This window comes from Phoca vitulina, unplaced genomic scaffold (genome assembly GCF_004348235.1).
Source record: "Phoca vitulina isolate PV1807 unplaced genomic scaffold, GSC_HSeal_1.0 scaffold67, whole genome shotgun sequence".
NCBI classification, from domain to species: Eukaryota; Metazoa; Chordata; class Mammalia; order Carnivora; family Phocidae; genus Phoca; species Phoca vitulina.
Window position 1 is genome coordinate 1,413,703 of NW_022589770.1, and position 22,433 is coordinate 1,436,135.

The 22,433-nt window shown below is 42.4% G+C and overlaps 1 protein-coding gene across 2 annotated transcripts in view; it reads left to right on the forward strand.

The window, feature by feature from the left end:
* The window catches only part of SLC24A2 (solute carrier family 24 member 2), a 247,885-nt gene that overhangs the window by 141,760 nt on the left and 83,692 nt on the right, over window positions 1-22,433 (forward strand). For both annotated transcript variants that reach the window (XM_032392464.1, XM_032392465.1), the window contains exons 3-4: window positions 10,556-10,594; window positions 13,180-13,288. In XM_032392464.1, the coding sequence (XP_032248355.1) occupies window positions 10,556-10,594; window positions 13,180-13,288 (148 nt within the window). The remainder of the gene's footprint in view (window positions 1-10,555; window positions 10,595-13,179; window positions 13,289-22,433) is intronic.

The following is a 22,433-nucleotide window of genomic DNA, read 5'->3' on the forward strand; positions in this document are numbered from 1 at the left end:
AATATGTGGCAAATGGAGCAAGAGGGAATAACTTGGACACAAATAAAAGAGCTAAAATGGCAATTTGCCAGGTCTGCCTTCTGGATAGGAAAGGTAAGTGAGCCAAGAAGATGTTGAGGATAAATTTGAACCTCAATGTGACTCTCACTTCCCTCGATTACAGTAGTCTTAGGGGGACAATTTAGAATTTAACCATCTTCATGTCAAGCCCATTGGTGACTTCTAGTCCTCACATGCACTCTACTTTTCTGGGGTGCCCAGGTATATCATGGTCCTTGCCCAATGGATCTGTTCCTTAATGCCTTGTTCTATTCAGTGCTTCCACCAGCTAAAAGATCACTACTACCGCACTCTCCTCTGCCATTAGTAGGACAGGTGCACCTGTATTGGACCACCAAAAGGAAGACTGGCTCTCTCAGGTTAAAGGACCCATGCAATAGTGACTGGGCACATGGTCCCAGGGACTAAGCCAAAGAATTTTTAGCTGATACCACTCTCTATTAGTCAAAATAGTTTCTGCTGACCCTGGTCTTAGCCCCAACACTGGATCCAGGCCCCTCAACTCTTTTCCCTCTCAGAATGAGTTTCCTGCCTATTTGATCATCCTCCTTCCTTGCAAAGCTCTAGACCCACCTCTTTGTAACTGTCAATCAAGACATCAGTGTTCAGTATTGCAAAGATACCTATGTTCAAGAGGTTGACAGGGCGCCTGGGTGGCTCAGTTGGTTAAGCCACTGCCTTCGGCTCAGGTCATGATCCTGGAGTCCCGGGATTGAGTCCCGCATCGGACTCCCTGCTCGGCGGGGAGTCTGCTTCTCCCTCTGACCCTCCCCCTTCTCATGCTCTCTCTCTATCTCATTCTCTCTCTCAAATAAATAAATAAAATCTTTAAAAAAAAAAAAAAAAAAAAAGAGAGGTTGACAATCCCAGCCAAGCAAACAAAATGGCAAACACCGGCAATCAGGAATAAGTGTGAAATGCCAATTTTAAAATAGGAGTTCAAAGAAGGGAGGTTTTATATTGTTACATTTTCACAAGAATGAGGAAATAGAGGCCTGGTCAGTGTATACATCTCAGATACATGGGAGGAAAATAAATCAAGAAACAGTGGGTCATTAGCAGTATCAAATGGTAAGAGAACAGTGACATAGTTCCATGTTGGGCTGAAAAGAAGCCATTTGCCTCCAACTTTGTTATATTTGAGCATATAGGCTCATTAAAAAATATATCTAATTTCACTTATTTATTTATTTATTTTTATTTTATTATGTTATGTTAATCACCATACATTACATCATTAGTTTTTGATGTAGTGTTCCATGATTCATCGTTTGCATATAACACCCAGTGCTCCATGCAGAACGTGCCCTCTTTAATACCCATCACCAGGCTTATTTATTTTTAAACATGCATCTAGCACCACTGTGCTAGGTACTATGAAATAATATAAAATGGGGAAAAATGGTCTCTGCCCTCAGAAGGGTGTTCAGTAATGGGAAAGAGAGAAATGAGACAAATAATATAAAAGAACGAACTAGGAAGCAAATAGGGAGATACAGCGAGTGTGAATGAAATATGGATGTAGCCAAGCAGTGTCCCAAATGAATGCCATTACTGTCCCATCTCTGTGACATGAATGATCTTAGTTCCCTCCTGGGCTCTCTTGGGAACAAGAGAGCAGATCAAGAAATGGGACCAATTCTCAATATCAGTACATTTTCGACAGGAAATGTTGTATAGTTCATATTTGTGCCCTTTATTGTTTTACCCAAAGTTTAATTACATTTTCATTTGTATTATTAAATATTTAAGTTGGGTTTACATGATACACATTTGCTTCCTGAGAATTCCAAAACCAAGGTCAGCAAATCTGGCATCTCTCATTTTCTGCACACGTGGAAATTGTATCATGTCCCGTAGGAGCCAGGTGCTGGTATGGTGAAAGTGAACTTTCTAGATCACAAGTTAAAATGTGGTGGAGAATCAATATGTTATATTAATGAGGTTACACTGTATCTAGGAGATCATAAAAGTGAAAAGTTACATATACCAAAATCATAAAGTTACATTCAAATTACAGTCTTTTGTTCTCCTTGGAGTTCAGAGTTTCTTTTTTTTAGTCTTAAAAATGTGAAAGTTCTTTTACAAGGTTTGTTGCCAATAATATTGCCAAAAATTAATCACACTTCCAATTTGATTACTTTCAAGATGCACTTTAAATATTTAGTGCCCTTTTCTATATGTTGGGTTTATAATTCTATAGACAGAATCGTGTTCTTTATATTCTTCATAGCCTTTGCCAGCTTCTCTTCAAATCAGAGTGGATGTTTAATGTGTGATTAATAAATTAATCATAAAGTTGTTTATAAAGGTTATGGTTAGGCCACAGTTGATTCACTTAAGTATATCCTTAAATATAACACTTAATGTTAAGTGATCTAACTACTATCCTTTCTGTCTAGTTAATTTTACAATAATAGTATATTCTGGGATGTGAGCTCTGCGAGGACACAGATTTTTTACAGTTTTGGTCACATATGTATCCCTAGAACCTGGAAGAATGCCTGGCATATAGTAAGTGTCCAGTAAATATTATCAAATAAGTATTTTTAAGTGACTAAATTTTTTAATTCAAAACTTCCTATTCAGAGTCTCTCACTGATGCTTCAGACACTGAAAATGTCATTTAAATTTTTTTTGAGCTGTTCTTTCCTTGAAACAAAGAAACAGCAGTAGTCCTTCAAGTGACAGGAATCAATTGAAGACTGGGCACAACTTGCTTCCAAGTCAACTAAATATAGACTAATATCATACATCCACAGTGATAAATGGGACCACAAGAGGGCCCCACTTTTCCCACCTACTGCTGAGCTATAAACTCCTTCATACAGGTCAACCTGATACATGGATAATCTAATTTGCAGAGTTACTTGAACTTATGCCATTGTGAAGGTCATAAAAAGTGCCTCCATGACTTTCAAGAGATAGAACCAATAATGAAAATTCATGATAATTATAGGTGAGTCTAAATAATAATGCTGGGAGAGACAGAGAAAATAACCTCTATTCTTGCTGCATTCCCAGGCATCTACTTTTTGTACCAAACACAAATAAAACCTGTCCTTTTTCGTTCACATCAGTCACTTAGCAATACCATTTTCTGGCCTCCATTGGAAGTTAGAGCTCATAAATAGCTTTTAATGTACACAAACTTTTTATTGTATTTGGAGTCTAGTGCCTCCAGGCTCCTTCCCACAGGCCACTGCAAGGAAAATTCCACTTCCTCGTTTCTCTGATGCTTGGGCTCTGGAGCCCAGCTGTCTGAATTCATATCCCAACTCTGCCACTGACTAGCTACATGGCCTTGAACAAATTATCCAACTTCCATCAGCCTCAGGGTCCTTATGTATTAAAGGTGGCAGGAGCGGTTATAATACCTATTTTGAGGGTTCAATGAGATATTTATATACAAAGCACTTGGCACATATTGAACTTTCAGTAAATGTTATCCATTATGACTGGAATCTATTTGATTTGCGGCAAATCGGTCTGTGGTTTGTCCAGCACCAGCATTTGTTGGAGTTTTCTTTAAAACTCACATTCTCTTAGACACTTTTCCTTCAAAGAAGCAAGGCAATCCAGACTTAATATGTGAGTGCATTTGGGATTCTTTGCTAGTCAAAGGAAATTTGTGTAACTATAGCCAGAATACCACTAGCAGTTTGTGTTTGATTGGCATATCAAAACGGTTCATTAGCAATTGTGAGGATTGCTCAAGCAATACAACAAAATATATTAACAACATCTGGATTTTGGGGGGGAGATGACAGATGACAGTGATAGTTGGGTTGTTAATTCCTAAATTAAGTGCATTAACACAGGAGCTTAGTATCCTGAGTACAGAAACAGGCTGAGGAACATCCCACTTCTTTCTCTCCATTTATATAAAGAGGATTACTGTTTTTCTGTGTACCAACTTAAGTATTATTTTCTTAAAAAGAGAGAGAAGAGGGGCGCCTGGGTGGCACAGTCAGTTAAGTGTCCAACTCTTGGGTTTCAGCCTAGGTCATGATCTCCGGGTCGTGGGATCGAGCCCCGTGTGGGGCTCCTCACTCAGTGCTGACTCTGCTTGGACTCTCTCTCTCTTTCCTCCTCATCCCCCCAAATCTCTCTCTCTCTCTCTCTCTCTCTCTCTCTCTCTCTCAAAAATAAATAAATAAATCTTTTAAAATAGAGAGAGAGAAGAAATTAGTCTATGTTTACTTAATGATTGACAGCAGCACATAAACAGGATAGATGATAGATGGATGGATGGTTGGATGGATGGATGGATGGATGAATAGATAGATGATAGATAGATAGATAGATAGATAGATAGATAGATAGATAGATAGTTGGTGATAGGGGTGCCTGGGTGGCTCAGTTGGTTAAGCATCCAACTCTGGGTTTCAGCTCAGGTCATGATCTCATGGGTCTTGAGATCCAGCCCAAGAGCTCAGCAGGGAGTCCGCTTAAAGATTCTCTCCCTCTGCCCCTCCCCCCACTCATGTGCATACACAAGTGTGCTCTCAAATAATCTTTTTTTAAAAAGTACATTTAGAAGATAGATGATAGACATTCACATTATGTATGTGATACGTGCTCAGAATTTTTTGATAATGGTAAATGATCAGTAAAGTTTGGAGACACTGATAATATGCAATTGTGTAGATTTCAGCTGGTCAGTTACTGTCCCCTTGGCCTTATCGGGAATTCCCAAATTGTATCTCCTACCAATTTTAGAGTAGATCACAACAGATGCCCCATCCCATCTGTTATGAGTAGCTGCCCTCTCATGGGGTAAGCTTTTCTCAAGTTTTAACTGGGACCTTATTTCACTCTATCCAAATCATGACTCAACAGATGTGAGAGGTGCTCATACTGGACACGTTCACAAATCATCTCTGCACAGCCTGGCTTCCTGGATTCAGAGAACTTCTAGTTCAGAATGTTACCCATTGAGAAATGGCTCCAGCAGAAATTGAATTCACGGCTAAGCCTGCAGCCTTTCTGATCCAGATATTTCCCTTTTTCTTCTCACAAGCGACATCCTGATAAGTGAAAGTGTTGAACAGAAACTTGCAGAGTTCCTGGGGTGGGGAAGGTCCTTTTGGCTCAGGCGTGAGTTCTGCCTTCTCTGAATTTTCCAACCTCCAGAGCTTCCTGATCAAAACCAGACCCGCTAAAATATGGGAGATATGCCGATTCGTGGAAGCCAAGTCAAGGAAATATAACCTGCTCTATCATCTCCTCCTCCCTCAGCTGCCGAACTAGCATATGCCCAGTAAACCATCCTACGGTGTCCTACACAAGTCACCTCTCACCATCCTGAAAAATGGAATTTTCCTCCTCCTAGAAGCCACTCTGTTCTACAAGGCAAAATGTTGTTCCTTAACTGTCATTATTTTGGGCAATACCCATTCTTTGAAATTTTTTTCTACTATCCCAAATATTACATGATCATGGGAGTTATTCAAGCAAACCATTAAAATGCTTTGCTTCCAAAATGTGAGCTTCCATTGCTACACTTTTTACTTAATTTCCACCCTTGCTTTCCATTCCAGCGTGTTTCTTTATTTCTTATTTTTTTCCAATGTGTTTATTTTTTATTTTATTTTATTTATTTATTTGACAGAGAGAGAGAGGTCAGAAGTAGGCAGAGCGGCAGGTAGCGGGAGAGAGAGAAGCAGTCTCCCCGCTGAGCAGAGAGCCTGATGTGAGACTCGATCCTAGAACCCTGGGATCATGACCTGAGCCGAAGGCAGACGCTTAACCGACTGAGCCACCCAGGTGCCCCCCAAGGTGTTTCTTTAAACCAGGGTTGCGAAGTGGGTATTCCTGCATCCTGGGCTGGCATCTCCAGTCCTTCATTAATCTTTGAGACTCTCACTTTCTTAACCGGCAGAGATAGTGGGATAATTACCCAGCAACCAGTGGTAAAAGTCATTTGAACTTACATCTCTTAGTATTACTTCTTTAGGAATTTATTTAATCCTTCCCCCCTCAATGTTTTAGAGAGTCTGCTAAGACCAAAAAGAGAGGGAGACAGTGATGATTTTGCATCTGATTAAGTGGTAAGATTTCTTTCCTTTTAGATTTTCAGGCTTGAGGCTTTTGTACCTTCTAGTCTTCCCATAGACTTTGAGGTTTATTCATCTCTTTCCAGGACAGATGTTTTGAAAGTTATTGTTGTTACAGCTAAGTGTATTGAAAGAAAAAGGAGACATCATTTCATACAACCTTGTTAATTTCTTAAGCTAAAATCCATCATTCCCCTCCACCCAACCTTTCTAAATTCCAGGACGCCATAATAGTGTCAGTTAAATATTGGATTAACATTTCTAATCACTGGCATATATGTTTTAGGTCACATTTATGACAAAATAATGATACTTTTAAATTTGTTTTTATAGACTTTGTACAGTGCTTCTGGGTCCTTGGCACAATAAATTCTGGTGCATTTCACAGATCTAGTGAGAGATTATAGTGGCAGAAGTTGATGGATGTTCCTTGACTGTTGTGAGTAATTGCTTATCTCTGATGCCTTGCCACTGTCCAGTTGTCTTTTGGTACATGACATCTTCCAGGGACCCATTCGATTATGTGATTTGCGGGTGGGCAGTTACTGGTCAGAGTGAAACAAGGACTGTGTGGTCATGATAAAGTTACACTGTGTCATATTTGCCTAATGTTGATGTGTCTGAGGTGGAAGTGGGGGCCTGTATGTGAGGTAAAGTTCTGTATAAGGTCAGATCACTTTGTAGTCACGGAAATCATTGCTCAACCAGTGGTTTCTGAGGTCAAAGGAAGAGAGACAATTTAAGTGTTTATGAATGGTTCATAGTGTTAAAAATGCTTTCTGAATGGGCTATGGGTTTTTTAATGGGTGTGGGGCACTTCCGAACCACGTAGCAAATAGGTAGCAAAATTCCTATATAGAATTGGGGTTTCTACCAGGGAGAACAACAGATATTAATTTAAGGCATCCTTCCAGTTGCTCAATTTCTCGATTACTTGCAGTGATGAGGGAGGAGGCCAGTTTAAGCTAAATAAAAGGTTGAATTACAATATTTTCTTTTAAGTAGAAGATGTATTCCTTATAGCCTGGCCTTGTAGATGTCCTGCTTTCATGAATGAAGAGGAGGGTCTGTGTTGATACACCAACCTGGGACCCTTGGGGATGCATTTTATGAATTCTTTTAAATATTCCTCAAGAATTTCCATGTATGTTCCCAGTTGGCTTAACAAATTTTTCCTGTAGGCGGTACAGCCTTTCAACTGACCACCAGGAATTGGGTTTTCAAATTAGTACAGCCCAAATGTGTGATATTTTGGGGGGTTTAAAATCAAAGGCATTTAAACACAAAATGCATAAGAAGAATGCCAAGATTAATCCTTAAAATCCCATTAGCCTTCTTTTGAAGAAGCTGTCTTCTGTAGTGTACAGTGGATGAAAATGAACTTGCCACCTGTTCGGTGGCCCTGAAAATAAATTCACAACACTGAGGCCAAGCCCAAACCCAGATAGTTAGCTAAATAATTCAGTGGTTAGAAATACTACAGGCCTATAAGTATCGGCTATACATATCTGGATCTTTTCTTTGTTATCTTCACTAGTTACTTCCAGTGTAATTAATACCCATTTGAAGTTGAATTCCTGACATAATCAGCATCCCATCACTAGGACTGCGAAGCAGCTTCACCCCATCCGTTAAGGTGAAGCTGAGTCCGATGAGCATGAGGAATTATCAGTAGATGTGGGTGAGCCTCCAAAAATGAGCAATTATGACCATATGGCACACTTCTCATTTCTTTTGCAACAGGGCTATGTAAAAGGAAAGTGGAGGGGTATCTTAATGACCTCAGTTGCCATTTATGTATATAACGAAATATACATGTTATAATCTGATATATATTCATGTCTGCAAGTTACACTTGAAAGAAAACTAATGATGTCAACTTCTGCTGACATAAAACAGTGGGAGATTTTGTAAAGGAGTCCAGACCTTGCTCTGCACTCACTTTTTTCTTTGTAGAATCTATGCACAAGGCCTTTTCCTTCCATTTATTGTGTCTTAGGATCCATCTTGCTTGTGAGAGAAAAAGGAAGTCAGTAGGGCAGATCTTTTTTTCTCCCCTGCAGACCAAAAGACAGGTTTGATTTTTTTTCCTTCCTCACATATTTTCTTTAAATATATATTTTTTTAAATCCAAACTCGTGGCTGGTTACCGTTTTGCTCTCATAAAGACCACCCAGTTCTTTCCTCCTTTTCATCCTGTACCTTCATGTTCTGTAGAGCCATTGTGGTATCAATCCCAGCTCCTAATGATTTGTCTCCCATTTAGCCACAAGGTGTAAATTTGCTAACTGAAAAGGCGTGCTCTGACAGCTAATCTCGTTGTATGTCCAAAGGCTGAGCTTGCTGCACTGGATAACTTCCCTGGGGGATTGTTCTGTAAAATGTGGGACCATTTGTTGAGCTGTCTGATGTAGAAGAGAAAATGAAAGGACCTGCCAGAGAGAAGTGGGGTCATACAGTGCCTTCAGAGCAAAAAAGGGAAATCAAAGAACAATTTCAGGTCCACTTCAGTCTCCAAGCACGTTCCTGGGAACTAGGGAATCAGCGGTATTTTCTTATTCGTGTTTTTAGGGAAGTCTCTGAGAGAGAGCCCCAAATCAGGGGAATGGCGAATTTAGAATGCCCAAGGGCTGTGCTTAGAGATTACCACCAGTGCAGGGGCGCCTGGGTGGCTCAGTCGGTTAAGCATCTGACTCTTGATTTCTGCTCAGGTCACAATCTCAAGGTCGTGAGATCCAACCCCTTGTCGGGCTCTGCACTGGGCGTGAAGCCTGCTTGGGATTCTCTCCCTCTCTCTCCCTCTGCCCCTCCCCCACCTCTCTCCCTCTCTAAAAAAAAAAAAAAAAAATTACAGCCGGTGCAGAACACTTCTGTCTGGGCCTGAGACTTACAAGCTCTTCAAGGGCCCATAAAAATGTTTGGAACCAGAAGAAAAAATATATGTTGATATTGACTCTAAAATCTAAAAAAGGTACTCACAAGATTATTAAATGTTTAACTGAATGTCTACAAATATTTAATATCAACTTCATTAAGTATGAGATTTAGTCTTCTTAAAAGTTACAATATATGTGAAAACAAATTATGGATTCAGTTTCTCATGTTCCAAGATCTCAAGCATGCCAGTCATAATTAAATGAATTGCATGTAGCCAATAATTTGAAATAAAAATCATAAAAGGATTATAAGAATCCTTTCCATTTCTGTACACGGAAATGTATATTTTAGGTGGGATATGGGAGCAACTTAACATTCTTATATAAAGACGTGTGGTAGGACTGAAAAAGAGAGCCTGGGTTCATGAAGGTTCTAAAACAGCTCTTTACCGTGTACTCATCTCCATATGGGATTGATTATTCCTGAAGACACTGATCACCAAAGACACTAATGGGGAGGACCAGAGGCAAGCCGGGAGCAGGGTTCCAGTTTGTTCTTGCTGTATGAACCCTTAGTGGAGGGGTAGTGACAAAGGCAGTGTGGTCTGAGCATGAGGAAAGTCACAAGGTACCTGCACATCATTGGAAAAATAACAGGATGGTGCCCTGGTTCTGCCGAAGGAGGATGCATACTAAGTTGACAAAGCAAAGCCAGCTGGGTGGGTCATGTTGGTAGAACTCCTGTTTCCCTTTTTCAGTGTTCTCTCCTAACAGATAACCAGGCCCTCAAGTGCCCTGGTGTTTTAGTCAACCTTTCTCTACTTGACAGGTATTTCCATTTTTAGAATGGAAAACTTGAAGTGGTAGAGGCAGAAAAGGTGTGTTATCTGAATTCTGCATGTGATGATCTTAGTCTTCAATTCAGGGGTCCAAATTCTTCAGGATTTATTTTATTCACTTCATTCATTTATTTATTTATTTATTTATTTATTTATGGGGTGGTGAATGTGGACTCCCTCCAAAATACTTGGAAGATGATACTTCCTTGTAATCCCAGCCCCCAACAATAACCACTAATAACGGTTTGGTGTTGATTCTTGCAGAATTTTTTCTTTACATATACTAAAGCTTTGTTCATTTATTTTCTTCTATAAAATGACATGACAAATAAGACCTTAATTTTTGTCACTTGAACAGTATATCTTAGATACTTTTGCATGTCAGTACATGTGTACTTACCTCATTTATTTTAATGACCCCATGGGATTCCACTGCATGGATGGGCCATAGTGGATTGAACTGCCCTCCATTGCTGGGCATTTGGGATGGCCATTCAACTTTTTGAGCGTCCAGGAGAATGTACCATGGGCCTAAATAAACCATTATATATTGGTTAGTAATCTATACCGTTGGCCCCCTGTGTTGGTTCCTCCCTGCCCAGAAGCAGAAAGAACCAAATCTTTCCTTATACTGATGCTTGTTATTAAATGTAAAACCGACATGGGACTTGTTGTTGATTTATTTCTTTGTCTTCTGTTTTTGCCTTTTTCTCTTCTGCAGTCATCTACAGCCAGGGACAAGGATGAGCAGGCTCTACCGGTAGGAGGAAGTGGCTCTGTCTATACCTGTCCGTGTGCCTGTGGAGAGTGTGGGACAGGGGTGGGAGGAGGAGGGCTCGTGTGCTCAACAAACCATCCTCCCCCTTGGGATACTGAAACGGCTCAATCTACCGGTATATATGTATACTCAGTCCTATAATTAGTGTCAACTGTATTCTGATATTCACTGATACTCAAATTATTTCTGGGACTAGATTTCCAAAAAGTTTGCCTTCTCTCTTTCATTTGGCATAAACTTTAATGTGAGTTGAAAGAAGGAAATATTTCCAAACTGCATCCCATGGGATGTTGAGCTGATATTTGGGGACAGTGTGGATCTAATGCTTGATATCTATTTTTTATGTATCTGCATGCCCTTAATTTCTGGTTGGAAATTTCTTTTGGTTCCATCAAAAGAAATGCTGCATGAGACGTATGTATTTAATATATAACTAATACCCAAAAGAAAAATACCCAAATAGATATAATCCTTTGCCAATGAAGATCTCCACAACAAAGTTCTTCCAGTTTCCTAAAATGAGCATAGTAACAGTGATTATGACAAATTATTAACAACAAACACATTTTCCAGTTCCTATCCAGTTAACATATCACATTCTGTAATGTGCAAGATGGCAAGGAAATGACCTTCAGAGTTTTTTGTGTTCAGCCATCAAACAGTGATTACATTTCAACTCTAGTCAAGTCTCTTAACCTTGCCCCTAAAATATTTTGAAACTTAATCATCTGAATCAAATACTACAATGCATTAAAAATGTTACAGATTTTTAAAACTGAAGAGACTAGTAATAAAGATACATATGACCCCATCCATCCTCCTGTAGTGCTCAGAGCAAAGACTCAGGACATTCATTGAGAGCCCATCGGATATGTCAGATCTGGTACTGGGCTAGGGATACAGACCCAATCTCTTGCTTTGAGGAACTCATGATCAGTTTCACAATATCCTCTGATTCTTCTTCTGTCAGAGTTAGGAGTATGATTTCCGACAGCATATCAATGATAATAAAATCACACTAAGAAATTCAGATTTCTCCATGTATCTCATACTGACATTTTGCCCATACTTCAAGTTACCATGGCTTTCACCTTTGTCCCCAAATGTGTGGACCACGATTGTTAATAAGTATTCTACAAAATAAGAGACCTTGGGGCACTGTCCAAGTTAACCAAGTTAACCAGATTTCTTTAGTGTTACACTCAGTGGTCTAATGTGTATCTTAAAATGCTAAAGGTGGGTTGGTCTAGGAGGTAGCGCTTGCCAAATATATATGGTTGTGAAGTCTCTTGGGGGACTCTTCTTGGGAAGCCCCCTTGTGGGTCTTGACTATGATTGGATATATTGGAAAGCCCTGTAATGTAGATAGTTGGGAGACTTCATGGAAAATCATATTTTATTTTTACCTGGCCCCAGAAAAATTGTATGTCGAGATTTTGGATCGAAAGTTCAATAAGCAATTAATTCCTTCACATTACCTTACCTTGCTCCCTCTTAAATCTGGCTGTCTGTAAAGCTTGGCTGCTTCTAAAGCCTCTTCCCCTGTGAGAACTAGCACAAAATCAACCAAAGTGAGAGGAAGCAGTTCCTAGTCAGGATAAAAATCCATCAAATCCTGAGGGTGTAGGGTGTCTTTTTTTAGCTTATTTGCTTTTGAAGATCGCCATAAAAAGAGTTTGTTGGTAACTTATCTCTAGAAGTTCTTTCTTCCTCTCTTACCTGTGAGTTTCACCTCATTGGCCAAAGGGTCACACCAGTAGTTTATGCAAAAGGAGCCCCCCTCCCCCCAGCATGGAAGTCAAGAGGTTTTTCAGTGGATTCTTAAGAGGAGGTTCTTTCCCTTTAGATCTCTCTTAACATAGACCATAGGGCTTCATGAATTAGAACTGTGGTCCCCAGAGTAGAGATGAGGTCCCCAGGAGATACACAAGCTGTTCTTTTGGGGAGCAAGGAGAAAATATTAGCACCTCTATCATTTACTTTCTATATTATTCTTCCTAATTTCTCCTTTTGCAAATGTTTTATCATAGCTATGCTCATATTTTGGTATGTGTGGATATAGAGACAGAGATAGATACATATATGCATACTCAAAACTTTTATAGATAGGGTGCACAATCTAAACATTTTAGAGACCATCCACCAGTTCAGATAACAAACTTTGAGAGAAGCAAACTTGAGATCCATTTCTCTATCCTCCATTTTTCATCTCATTTCACTTCTCTGAGACAGTGTCCTTATCTGTCTAAAGGGAATGATGACCATGTCTAGTTCAGAGGGCTCATTGTGAGATTGAGATAAACAGTGGGGGTGAAGTGTATAGTACATTGACTAGCATTTAGTAAGCTCCAAAAAAAAAAAAAAAAAGGTAGCAATGAATTCATTTAGGATGTGAGAAGGCCATTCCTTGGCAGGATTTGAAATGCACTTTGAACATCTTTCTTACAATAGCATGTCATCATGTGACAGAAATGAGTGACCAACAGACTAAGTGAGAGCATATCTGCAATACACTTGCCTATGGTTTCCAAGAACTAACAGCGTTTTTGTCTGGTTTCTCTGCTCAGACTAAGCCACGTCTCCAGCGAGGTGGAAGTTCTGCTTCTCTCCACAACAGTCTCATGAGGAATAGCATCTTCCAGCTCATGATTCACACCCTTGACCCACTCGCTGAAGGTAAATATGAGGCGTTAGCTGGGGAGCTTGTGCGGGGCGGGGGGGGGGGGGGGTGGTAGAGGATGTTTACGATGCTCCCATCACACAAGGCTGCCACTGTCCTCGTGGGGAGCATCTGCCAGAGGAAACCCTGGGCCCTTGGCGTGCTTTATCTGCAGCAGCTCAGTTCACAGTTGGAGAGTGTTGTGCCAGGAGTAGGACCTGAGGTCTGTGTACTGATTCTGTCTTTTGATGCTTCCAGCATAAAGAGTTGGTGATGAGGCAGAGAAGGCAAAAAGGTCTCTCTCCCTCCCAGCTGGAGTGACAGCTCTCTTTCATCATCCCTCCTCAGTTCCAAAATGAGGTTGTAGATGGAGATTAATTGTGCATTTTTAAAAAAGAGAGAAGAGAACCCCATGACTTAGGGCCTTGAATAATTTGGGGAATGATGTTCACTGTAGAACATTGATATTGTCCTGATTCTTTGGCAGTTGGAGGGTGGTGGGTGAGCTAAGCATCCAAGGAGACTTCTCGGACATAACTGCTTAGGATCAGTCTCAAAAGGCCTGGTTCACCTCCTAGGGTAATCCTATGAACCATCACAAAGAATCCGGTATTATGTTAAGTTTTACTGATTCACAGATTCATCCTGTTTCTTAACTTGCATAACTATCCTAAAAATTTAATTTTCCAGTAGGTAGATATCTTATGTGTCAAATAAATATCAGAGTTAGGCTGCTAGCAAGGGGTGCAAATGTAAGCTAGTATATTCTCCCTTCATCTCTGGACCTTGTAATTGGGCCTGACGTTACATGGGGGCTGACAGGGATCGTTGGAAGAGCATGGCCTGGGACACGTGGGATGAGATTGTCAAATCATGTCACATAAATCAGAGCTCTTACCCAATATAAACCTTTGCTGAATAATTTCAAGGGTACAGGTCATCAGGAGATTCAGAAGAAAGAAAGAACATTTGGGGACCTCAAGAACGGCTCCCCAGGTCCTGTCTTCCCTCACTAAATACTCAGCTCTCACCCAGAATAATAGGTGAGGATCATGGGGTCACCTCTCACTACAGAACATTTTGATTATGAAACATCTCCATTTTATACCCCAGAGAGTTCTATAGCTGATGTGATATTCTCCAAGGAGCCCCGCCTCATAGATCGTGAGTCCTATTTACTAGAGGTAGTCTTTAGCCAGGGGCGTCCTGAGTGTCATTACTCTCTTCACTCAGAGGCCCACTAGACGAGGGAATTACACCTGGTCACTAGCCTTCTTCTAATTCCCCTGGGTCCCCCCACCAACACCATCACCCCAAAGAGGAGTGAAGGGATGGCAGACCAACTTCCTCCCAGCCACTAAGGAGTTGTGTGACTTTGGGCAACTTGGAGTCTCTCTAGTACTTGGTTTCTTCATTTGTAGTAAGAGTTACCTTTGTCCAATGCTTTACGGTTGACAAGGCATTTTCACACCTGTGAACTTACGCTCCATAGTTACTCTTCATAGCCAACATTATTATTCTAATCGCATAAAATATCATACCACCCAAGGAGATCGCAAACCGACCTCCTCCCTCAGCCAGCTGTTTATTCTGAGCCATCCCCATCGCTTGCCTGGGTTCCTGTGGGGCCTTCCTAACTGGTTTCTCACTGCCTCCTTGCCTCCTCCTCTGCATGTTTTTCACACGGCACCCCAAGTAGTCCTCTTCAAAAGTAAATCAGATTGTGTCACTCCTACTGATAACCTGCAGTGGCTTCCCATGGCTCTTGGAAAAATTGTGAGATACTTCTCATGGTGTATATGATCTGCCTCTTTCTCCAGACTCGGTTCAACTCACTTTGCTTAAGCCACAGAGGCCTTTCTGTCTTCAGACAGGTGCTTCTTTCCTGCCTCATGGTCTTTGCATGGGCTATGACCCCCACCCAGAATCCTTTTCGTTCTCCCGCCCTCTTCCACTTCCCCTGCCCATTCCTTTTTTTTTTTTTTTTAAGATTTTATTTATTTGACAGAGAGAGACACAGCAAGAAAGGGAACACAAGCAGGGGGAGAGGGAGAGGGAGAAGCAGGCTTCCTGCGGAGCAGAGAGCCCGATGCGGGGCTCGATCCCAGGACCCTGGGATCATGACCTGAGCCGAAGGCAGACGCTTAACTACTGAGCCACCCAGGCGCCCCCCCCAGCCCATTCTTCAGCCGGCTGTCGACAGGACATTTCCCGGCCACCCAGTATAAATCAGGGCCCCAATCCTCATCTCTCCGGGCCCCCTTTCATTTGTCCTTATTGCTCACATTGTAATTTGTGTGATTATTTGTTTACTGCCTGTCTCCCTGAGGATGCAGTAAATCTCCAGAGTGCAGGAACTCTATTTTATTCACTAGTTTCACCCAAATTCTAGCGGAGTACCTGGCACAGAGTAGCTGCTAAAACTCAAGAAAGATTAAGCAGTGTGGCCAATGTCAAGCTTTTGACCTGATATTCACAGAATTTCAAAGCCCTCTAAAGCCGCGTGGATTGTATCTTGGGTTGTTTTGAGCCATCATCTTTTCCACCCCATCACCCTAAAGGGCCATGTAAGAAGAAAAGAACCATTTTATCTGCCCCAATGTGATTATGAGCAGGCAACTGAGTATGTTTATTTTTTGCAAGGCAGTATTATGTAGTAATTAAGAGGACAGATTCCAGAGCCAAACTCTCTGGGTCTAGATCTCAGCTCTGCATTTACTAGCTGTGTGACCTTGGACAAGTTTCCTAACCTCTCTGTACCTCAGTTTCCTCATCTATAAAATCAGGATGCTTACTTCATGAGGTTGTTGTAAGGATTAAAGGAATGAATATACATAAAGCATTTAACACACTGCCTAGCAGATCATAAGTATCATATACAGGTTTGGAATTATTCTGTTTCATTATTTTGAAAAATAATGCATCATGTGATTTTTTTTTTCAGATTTTATTTATTTATTTATTTATTTAAGAGAGAGAGAGAGAGAGAGTGTGTGTGTGTGTGTGTGTGTGAGCCAGGAGAAAAGTAGAGGGAGAGGGACAAGCAGACTCTCCTCTGAGCACAGAGCCCGACACAGAGCTCCATCTCACAACCCTGAGATCATGACCTGAGACGAAATCAAGAGTCAGCCTTAACCAATTGAGCCCCCCAGGCACCCCTGATTCTTTTTAATTTAAAATATTCAAAAGGCTATGATAAAAAAATAAGTCTCCCCCTGCCATCAAACTCCCAATTTTTTCCAGCCCCCCAGTTCTCCCTAGAGAAAACCACACAGCAACCAATTATCAGGGCTCATTCCAGAGATATTCTATGTATATACAACTGTGTGCATGCATGCATGCGTGCGTGTCCATGCCCACAAGTCCCCAAAGTTTAAATTTCTCTCGTGTTTGTTTGGGAGAGTTGACTTTCTGGTAGCGCTTTTCATTCTTCCTGTTTCGTGGGGAAGGTTATGCTTTGTTTCTGTGAGATAAGAAAAAGTGAATCTGGGTTTGTCTCGGAGTCGAGCCATCAGTGATTTTCCGAAACACCTGGCCCTTATGGGGCTGTGTGCAATTAAAGTGTTTGTTCCCACTGTAGCAAGATGTGCCTTCTGAATCTGGTGCCTGCTTTCAAGGTGAAACCTCTCCCTGAAAGACGGGCAGCGCTCTGGTGGTGTGAATCTGAGAGAATGCGGAGAGCCGTAATCAGTTCTGGACTTGAGTGATTAGAAAATATGGAAAGCACTTCAATGCTTTAAAATTGCTCCGTAGCACGCAGCCAAGAAAACAGATTGCTCGGGTATTTTTCCCCCAAAATTCACAATCATTTTCCATTCCAAGAACAGCCAAAAAATTAACCCACGGCTCTCAGAAATAGTCGTCTCTCTTTTAGTTTGCATCTAATCACTTGAATTCACACGTCCTCGTGCCAAACTGTCACCTTTTAACAATACAGAGCGTGCTGGTTACATCACCAGTGGATGGCTTGCACGCTGCGGCAGCTTCCCCATTACACTGAAGGGCGGCTCCCCGATGCTCCTGGCGGCCACCTCGGTGGACACTGGCCCCACGGGGCATAGAGTCAGTGTTCGCAAAGGCAAGTTTTCAGCTTCATCTGGAAACGTCATCTAGGACCGATGGCTTACGAAAAGACCTTTGTCCCTTGGTCTCATTTTCTTGAAACAAGGGCTTCTGTCTTCCACGATGTAGTGACTGAGCCGTTGCCTTAACTGGTGGTCGGTTTGGCCTCTGAGCCTGAGTCACAGATCCAGCAGTTACATATCTATTGTTGTGTATGTAACAAAGCACCCAAGGAGCAGGTGGCTTAAAAGCCCCACCATATAATTGCTCCTGATTTCCTGGATCAGGAACCTGGGCAGGGATCAGCGGGGTGATTCTTCCATTCCCTGTGGTATCGATGGAGGTCATTTGGTGTTATTCAGCTAGTAGATGAGCTGGTTAGAAGGTCTGAAAGGGCCTCACACTCACATCTGGCACTTTTTTTTTTTTTAAGATTTTATTTATTTATTTGAGAGAGACAGAGTGAGAGAGAGAGAGCATGAGCAGGGGGAGGGGCAGAAGGAGAGGGAGAAGCAGGCTCCCCGATGAGCAGGGAACCTGACATGGGGCTCAATCCCAGGACCCTGGGATCATGACCTGAGCTGAAGGCAGACGCTTAACCAACTGAGCCACCCAGGCGCCCCACATCTGGCACCTTTCAAGGCACAGCTGGAAGGCTGGGCTCAGCTGGACCCCTCTGACTCTCCATGTTTTCTCAGGGCCTTTCCACATGGTTGGACGCAGTGGCTCAGGGTTCTGAGAACAAATCTTCCAAGAGGCTCAGGGAGAAGCAGCAAGGATTCCAGTGACCTGGCCTGGGAAATCCCCGAATGTCACTTCGGCATGCTACCAATCAAGCAGTCACAAAGCCCAGCCCAGACTCTAGAACGAGAGGAGATTCCTCTCAATGGAAAGACACCAAAGAATTTGAAACCACCTTTAATCGAACCCAGTCTATTTCAGGGACACATATCATTGATCATTGATTAGTTTGTGTGTTCATTGGTGTGCTCTGGACAGACCACGCTGTGGGGAAGAGACAAAGCCATAGTCAGCCTGCCTTGGATGAAGGTTTAGTCCAGAACAAGATGGAGCAGTGCCCTTCCAAGGGCCACAAAATGAACAGGATATTGTTCATGAAAGAAAGGAATCTGCCTATAGCTCACATAAATGGTTGGAATAAGGAATTTGTTTCTTTCATAAGAAAGCCCTAGAAAGCTGGCATTATTAATTGCGGGGGGGTCACAGTATGGCTGTCTGAATTGATCTTTCTAATACATTCAGTGTCTCATATTGATTTTAACATTTCCTCGAAACAAGCCATTATATTTACCCAGATACACATCTTTATGAACCTAAAATAAGGATGCTGGATGTAGCGCTTTGGGATTGGATAGCTTCTCCTATCCATCTGTCTAAACGCTAATACCGCTAACTAATATTTACAGAGTGCTGACTGTGAGCCGGGCACCCTGTGGAGTGGTCCACATAAGCCATCTCCTGTAACCGTGACGTTAGCCCTACTCCCTCATTCACAGAAGGACACCAAAGTGTAAAGAGGCTGCGTCTTGCCTCACCAAGCGATACAGGCAACAAATGGCAGAGCCACAGTCTGAACCTACATCTGCCTGCCTCACGGTCTGTATTTAAGCTTCTTGTGTTACTCTGCTGCCTCGTGTCAGCTCATGTCCGACTCTGTTCCCTGTTGTCATAGTGTAGATGCCAGCCTAAACAGCAGGCCCCCTGACCTATCCCTGGACCAGTTATACGCTTGGTTCATAAGATGTGAATTTCCCACATACATGCCTTTGCAGCAAGGCCACTCTTGGCCTTGAATCCTCCCATCATAGCCCCACGCCTTGAGTGCCAGCCACTCTTGGGGGCCCTCAGTGCACCTTGCTCTCCTAACTCAGCTGCTTCTCAATGCATGAATTACTGTTGACATCTCTGTCCAGGATGACATGGGTACTACCCTACACAGGAAAGGGGACCCCGTAACTAACTCTGCAACTGCATGAGAGCCCAATGACTGGGTGATGGAATGGGGAGCCTGATGTGGGGACAAGGCATGTGGAATGCCATTAGAGTTTGGCTATGTAGCAGCGAGGTCAGCCTGTGGTCCAAGAGTCAGACTGCCTGGGTGCAAATCCTGGCTCAGCCTCTTGCTCTGAGACCTTGAGCAAGCTTCTCAAGCTCACTGGACCGCAGTTTTCCCACTTTTAAAATGGGATAATGATAGCATCACCAGCATATGTGTATGATTAGCATTGCTCCACCATTTAGGACCTTGGTTTCTTCACCTGTAAAAGGGAATGATAGCTTCACTAATAAAAGCTTATGGTGAGCATTCATTACAATAGTACCCCCCAATCATTAAATTAGTGCTCAGTGAGTGTTGGCAGTGATTTTCCAGTTAAAATTATGTTCAGTGTCATGTAATAGAATCTAACTGCCATGGCTTAATGTAAGAGGTTTCTCTAAGACTTTATTTTTTTTGGAGAAGTTTTCAGTTTACAACATAATTGAGAGGAAGGTAAGAGATTTCCCATATACCACTTACTCCTACACAGGAATATCCTCCCTCATTAGCAACGCTACTCACTAGAGTGGTACGTTTGTTACCAAGGATGAACCTACGCTGACATCATAACCACCCAAAGTCCATAGTTCACCTTGGGGTTCCCTCTGGGTGCTGTATATTCTGTGGGTTTAGGCAAATGTACAATGACATATATCCATCATTATAATATCAAACAGAGTATTTTCTTGCCCTAAAAGCCCTCTGTGCTTTGCCTGTTCATGCTTCTCATGTGCACTCACACACACCCCTGTCAACCACTGGTCTTTTCACTGTCTCCATAGTTTTTGCCTCTTCTAGAATGTCACAGAGTTGGAATTGTACAGTATATTTTAGCCTTTCCAGGTTGGTCTTAGTAGCTTTTTAGGGTTCCATTTCTCTTATTTAACCAGAAGCCCAATAGGAAGCAGTCCAAGGCTGGTCATACAGCTCCCCTCTGCCATGAAGAACAGAGTGTCCTTCTGTTCATTCTTCAGTCTAGAGCTTGTTTCTCTCATCCTCATCCTCAGAGGAAGACAGCTGCTCCCCTCCAACGCCCCTCCCCTGCCATTTTATCTGTATTCTGGGAAGAAGACCATGCAGCTGTCTTTTTTTAATCAGAAAAACCTGAGTGTTCCCAGAAGCAGACTTCCACTTCCATCACACAGGTCACAACAGAGCTGTGTGACTGCCCCAGCTTACAAAGGAGACAGAACGGGGCACTCTGCCTCCCCCAACATGGATCTCCATGTAGATCCCAGCAAAGGTCAAATGCGTTCCCCTTCTTCTTCCTATCCCTGGTAACCTTAATCCTGTCTTCTCAGGTTCCTGATTTACAGAGAGGAAAGGTGACGTTTCCCTTCTTTCTCCCTTTAAAGAGCTCTCTGTTGGCCCACAAGTCCAACTTTTATCCAGGGGCCTGGATCCTCCTCCAGAAAAGGCATGTCCCCAAACCTGGCATCTAAGAAGCCTGGTTCCCTGAAAGCATAAGTTAAATCATGCCCAACCTCTGCTCAACCATCTCACCAACGGCAAAAGCTCTAGTGCTTACAGTGGCCTTAAGGCCCCCTGGGCCCTGCCTGTCCTCCCTCCTCCCTTCCTCTGTGCCCTTCTCTGCTGTCCTCCCCACTCCTCCCCTTCTCTCCTCCTCTCTCTCAGCCCTCCTCCCCCTTCTCACTTCTATGGCTGCCCACCAGCTTCTTCTCACAAACTCCAAGCACACTTCCGCCTTAGGGCTTGGACACATATTCCTTCTTCCCCCAAACATCCAAATGGCCCCTGCTTGCCCTTCCTTCAAATCAGCCTTCCCATGTCACCTGACCAGAGAGGCCTTATTCATTCAGCCTTAGAAAAGTAGCAGCACCAAAACAATGATAATAAAGCAGAGTTTTGGATCATCCTTGACACGCTTTATTATTTCTCTGTAACACTCATCACCATGAATGTATTTATTTGTTGTTTGCTGCCTATGTCTCCCTGATATCTCGGACAGGACAGGACATGGGGCAGGCCGTATCTCCAGGGCCCAGCACACATATGATGTATTTGTTGAATGCAGTAAATGAGTACTTGCCTTTATGACTTTCCTGCTGGAGAGCTCTATGCCTGTAGCCATGTAGACTGTCTTAGCCCATGCCCTGTCAGAGGGCTCTTTTTGGTCGTGTCGTCAGTTGAGGGCTGTCTCTACAGTAGTGAACAGCAGTCGTTTCTGCCGTGACCACCGTTGTGTCCCCTGCCTTTCATGTGACACTGATGTGAGGTAGATGCTCAGTCAGTATTTGCTGGATGATTGAATCAATCTCCCTCTAGTTCTGATGGGATTGCCGTGGTGGGAAATGTTTGCTGTCTGTCTCTCACCCTCTTGGTGAGATATCCTGTCCACTTCTTCTGCTTTTCTTTCCTGACTCTTGGTTCTCCTATTTCATTTCCTCTTCTTCCCCTTGATATACCCTTGGTTCTTTTATTTATGGCATTCCAGGGGCCTAATTTTATACAGTCAAAGAATTACCATCACTATGAAATCCTAAAAAGTTTGTCTGAGTCTTTCATTCATTTTACCACATCAAACACCTATAAAATAGCATCTACCCCATAATTGTGTGTGAAATTGTGTGTGAGAAGAAAATCACAAACGAAGAAGCTCCTTGTTCCATCTCCGTGGGTTCTGGGGTTATCTTCTACAATCCCAGTAATGTCTCCTGCCTTGTGGAATTTTAAATTTTGATTTACATTTTTTTCGTTACAAAAACAATTTTATTATGAATAACAAGATCTAACAGATGAGTGCCCCTGATACCTTGGCAATACAAAAGCAGAAATAATACTTGCCCAGTGTGCTATCATGGAACTGAAGGATGATTTCACTATGGTGCTTGAGGCAGTTTGGGACAGTGGGTCCCCATGCCTGCTGTGAAATTCCCCTCAGGCTGTTTTTCGTGACAAAATCTTCAGAATCCCGTAAGGAGATGTCTGAAAATGACACTGTGCTCCTACCTACCTTATTTGCTGTTAGAAAGACAGACACATTTTCCCATTGTAAATTCACTTCACGTTATCAGGGCCAG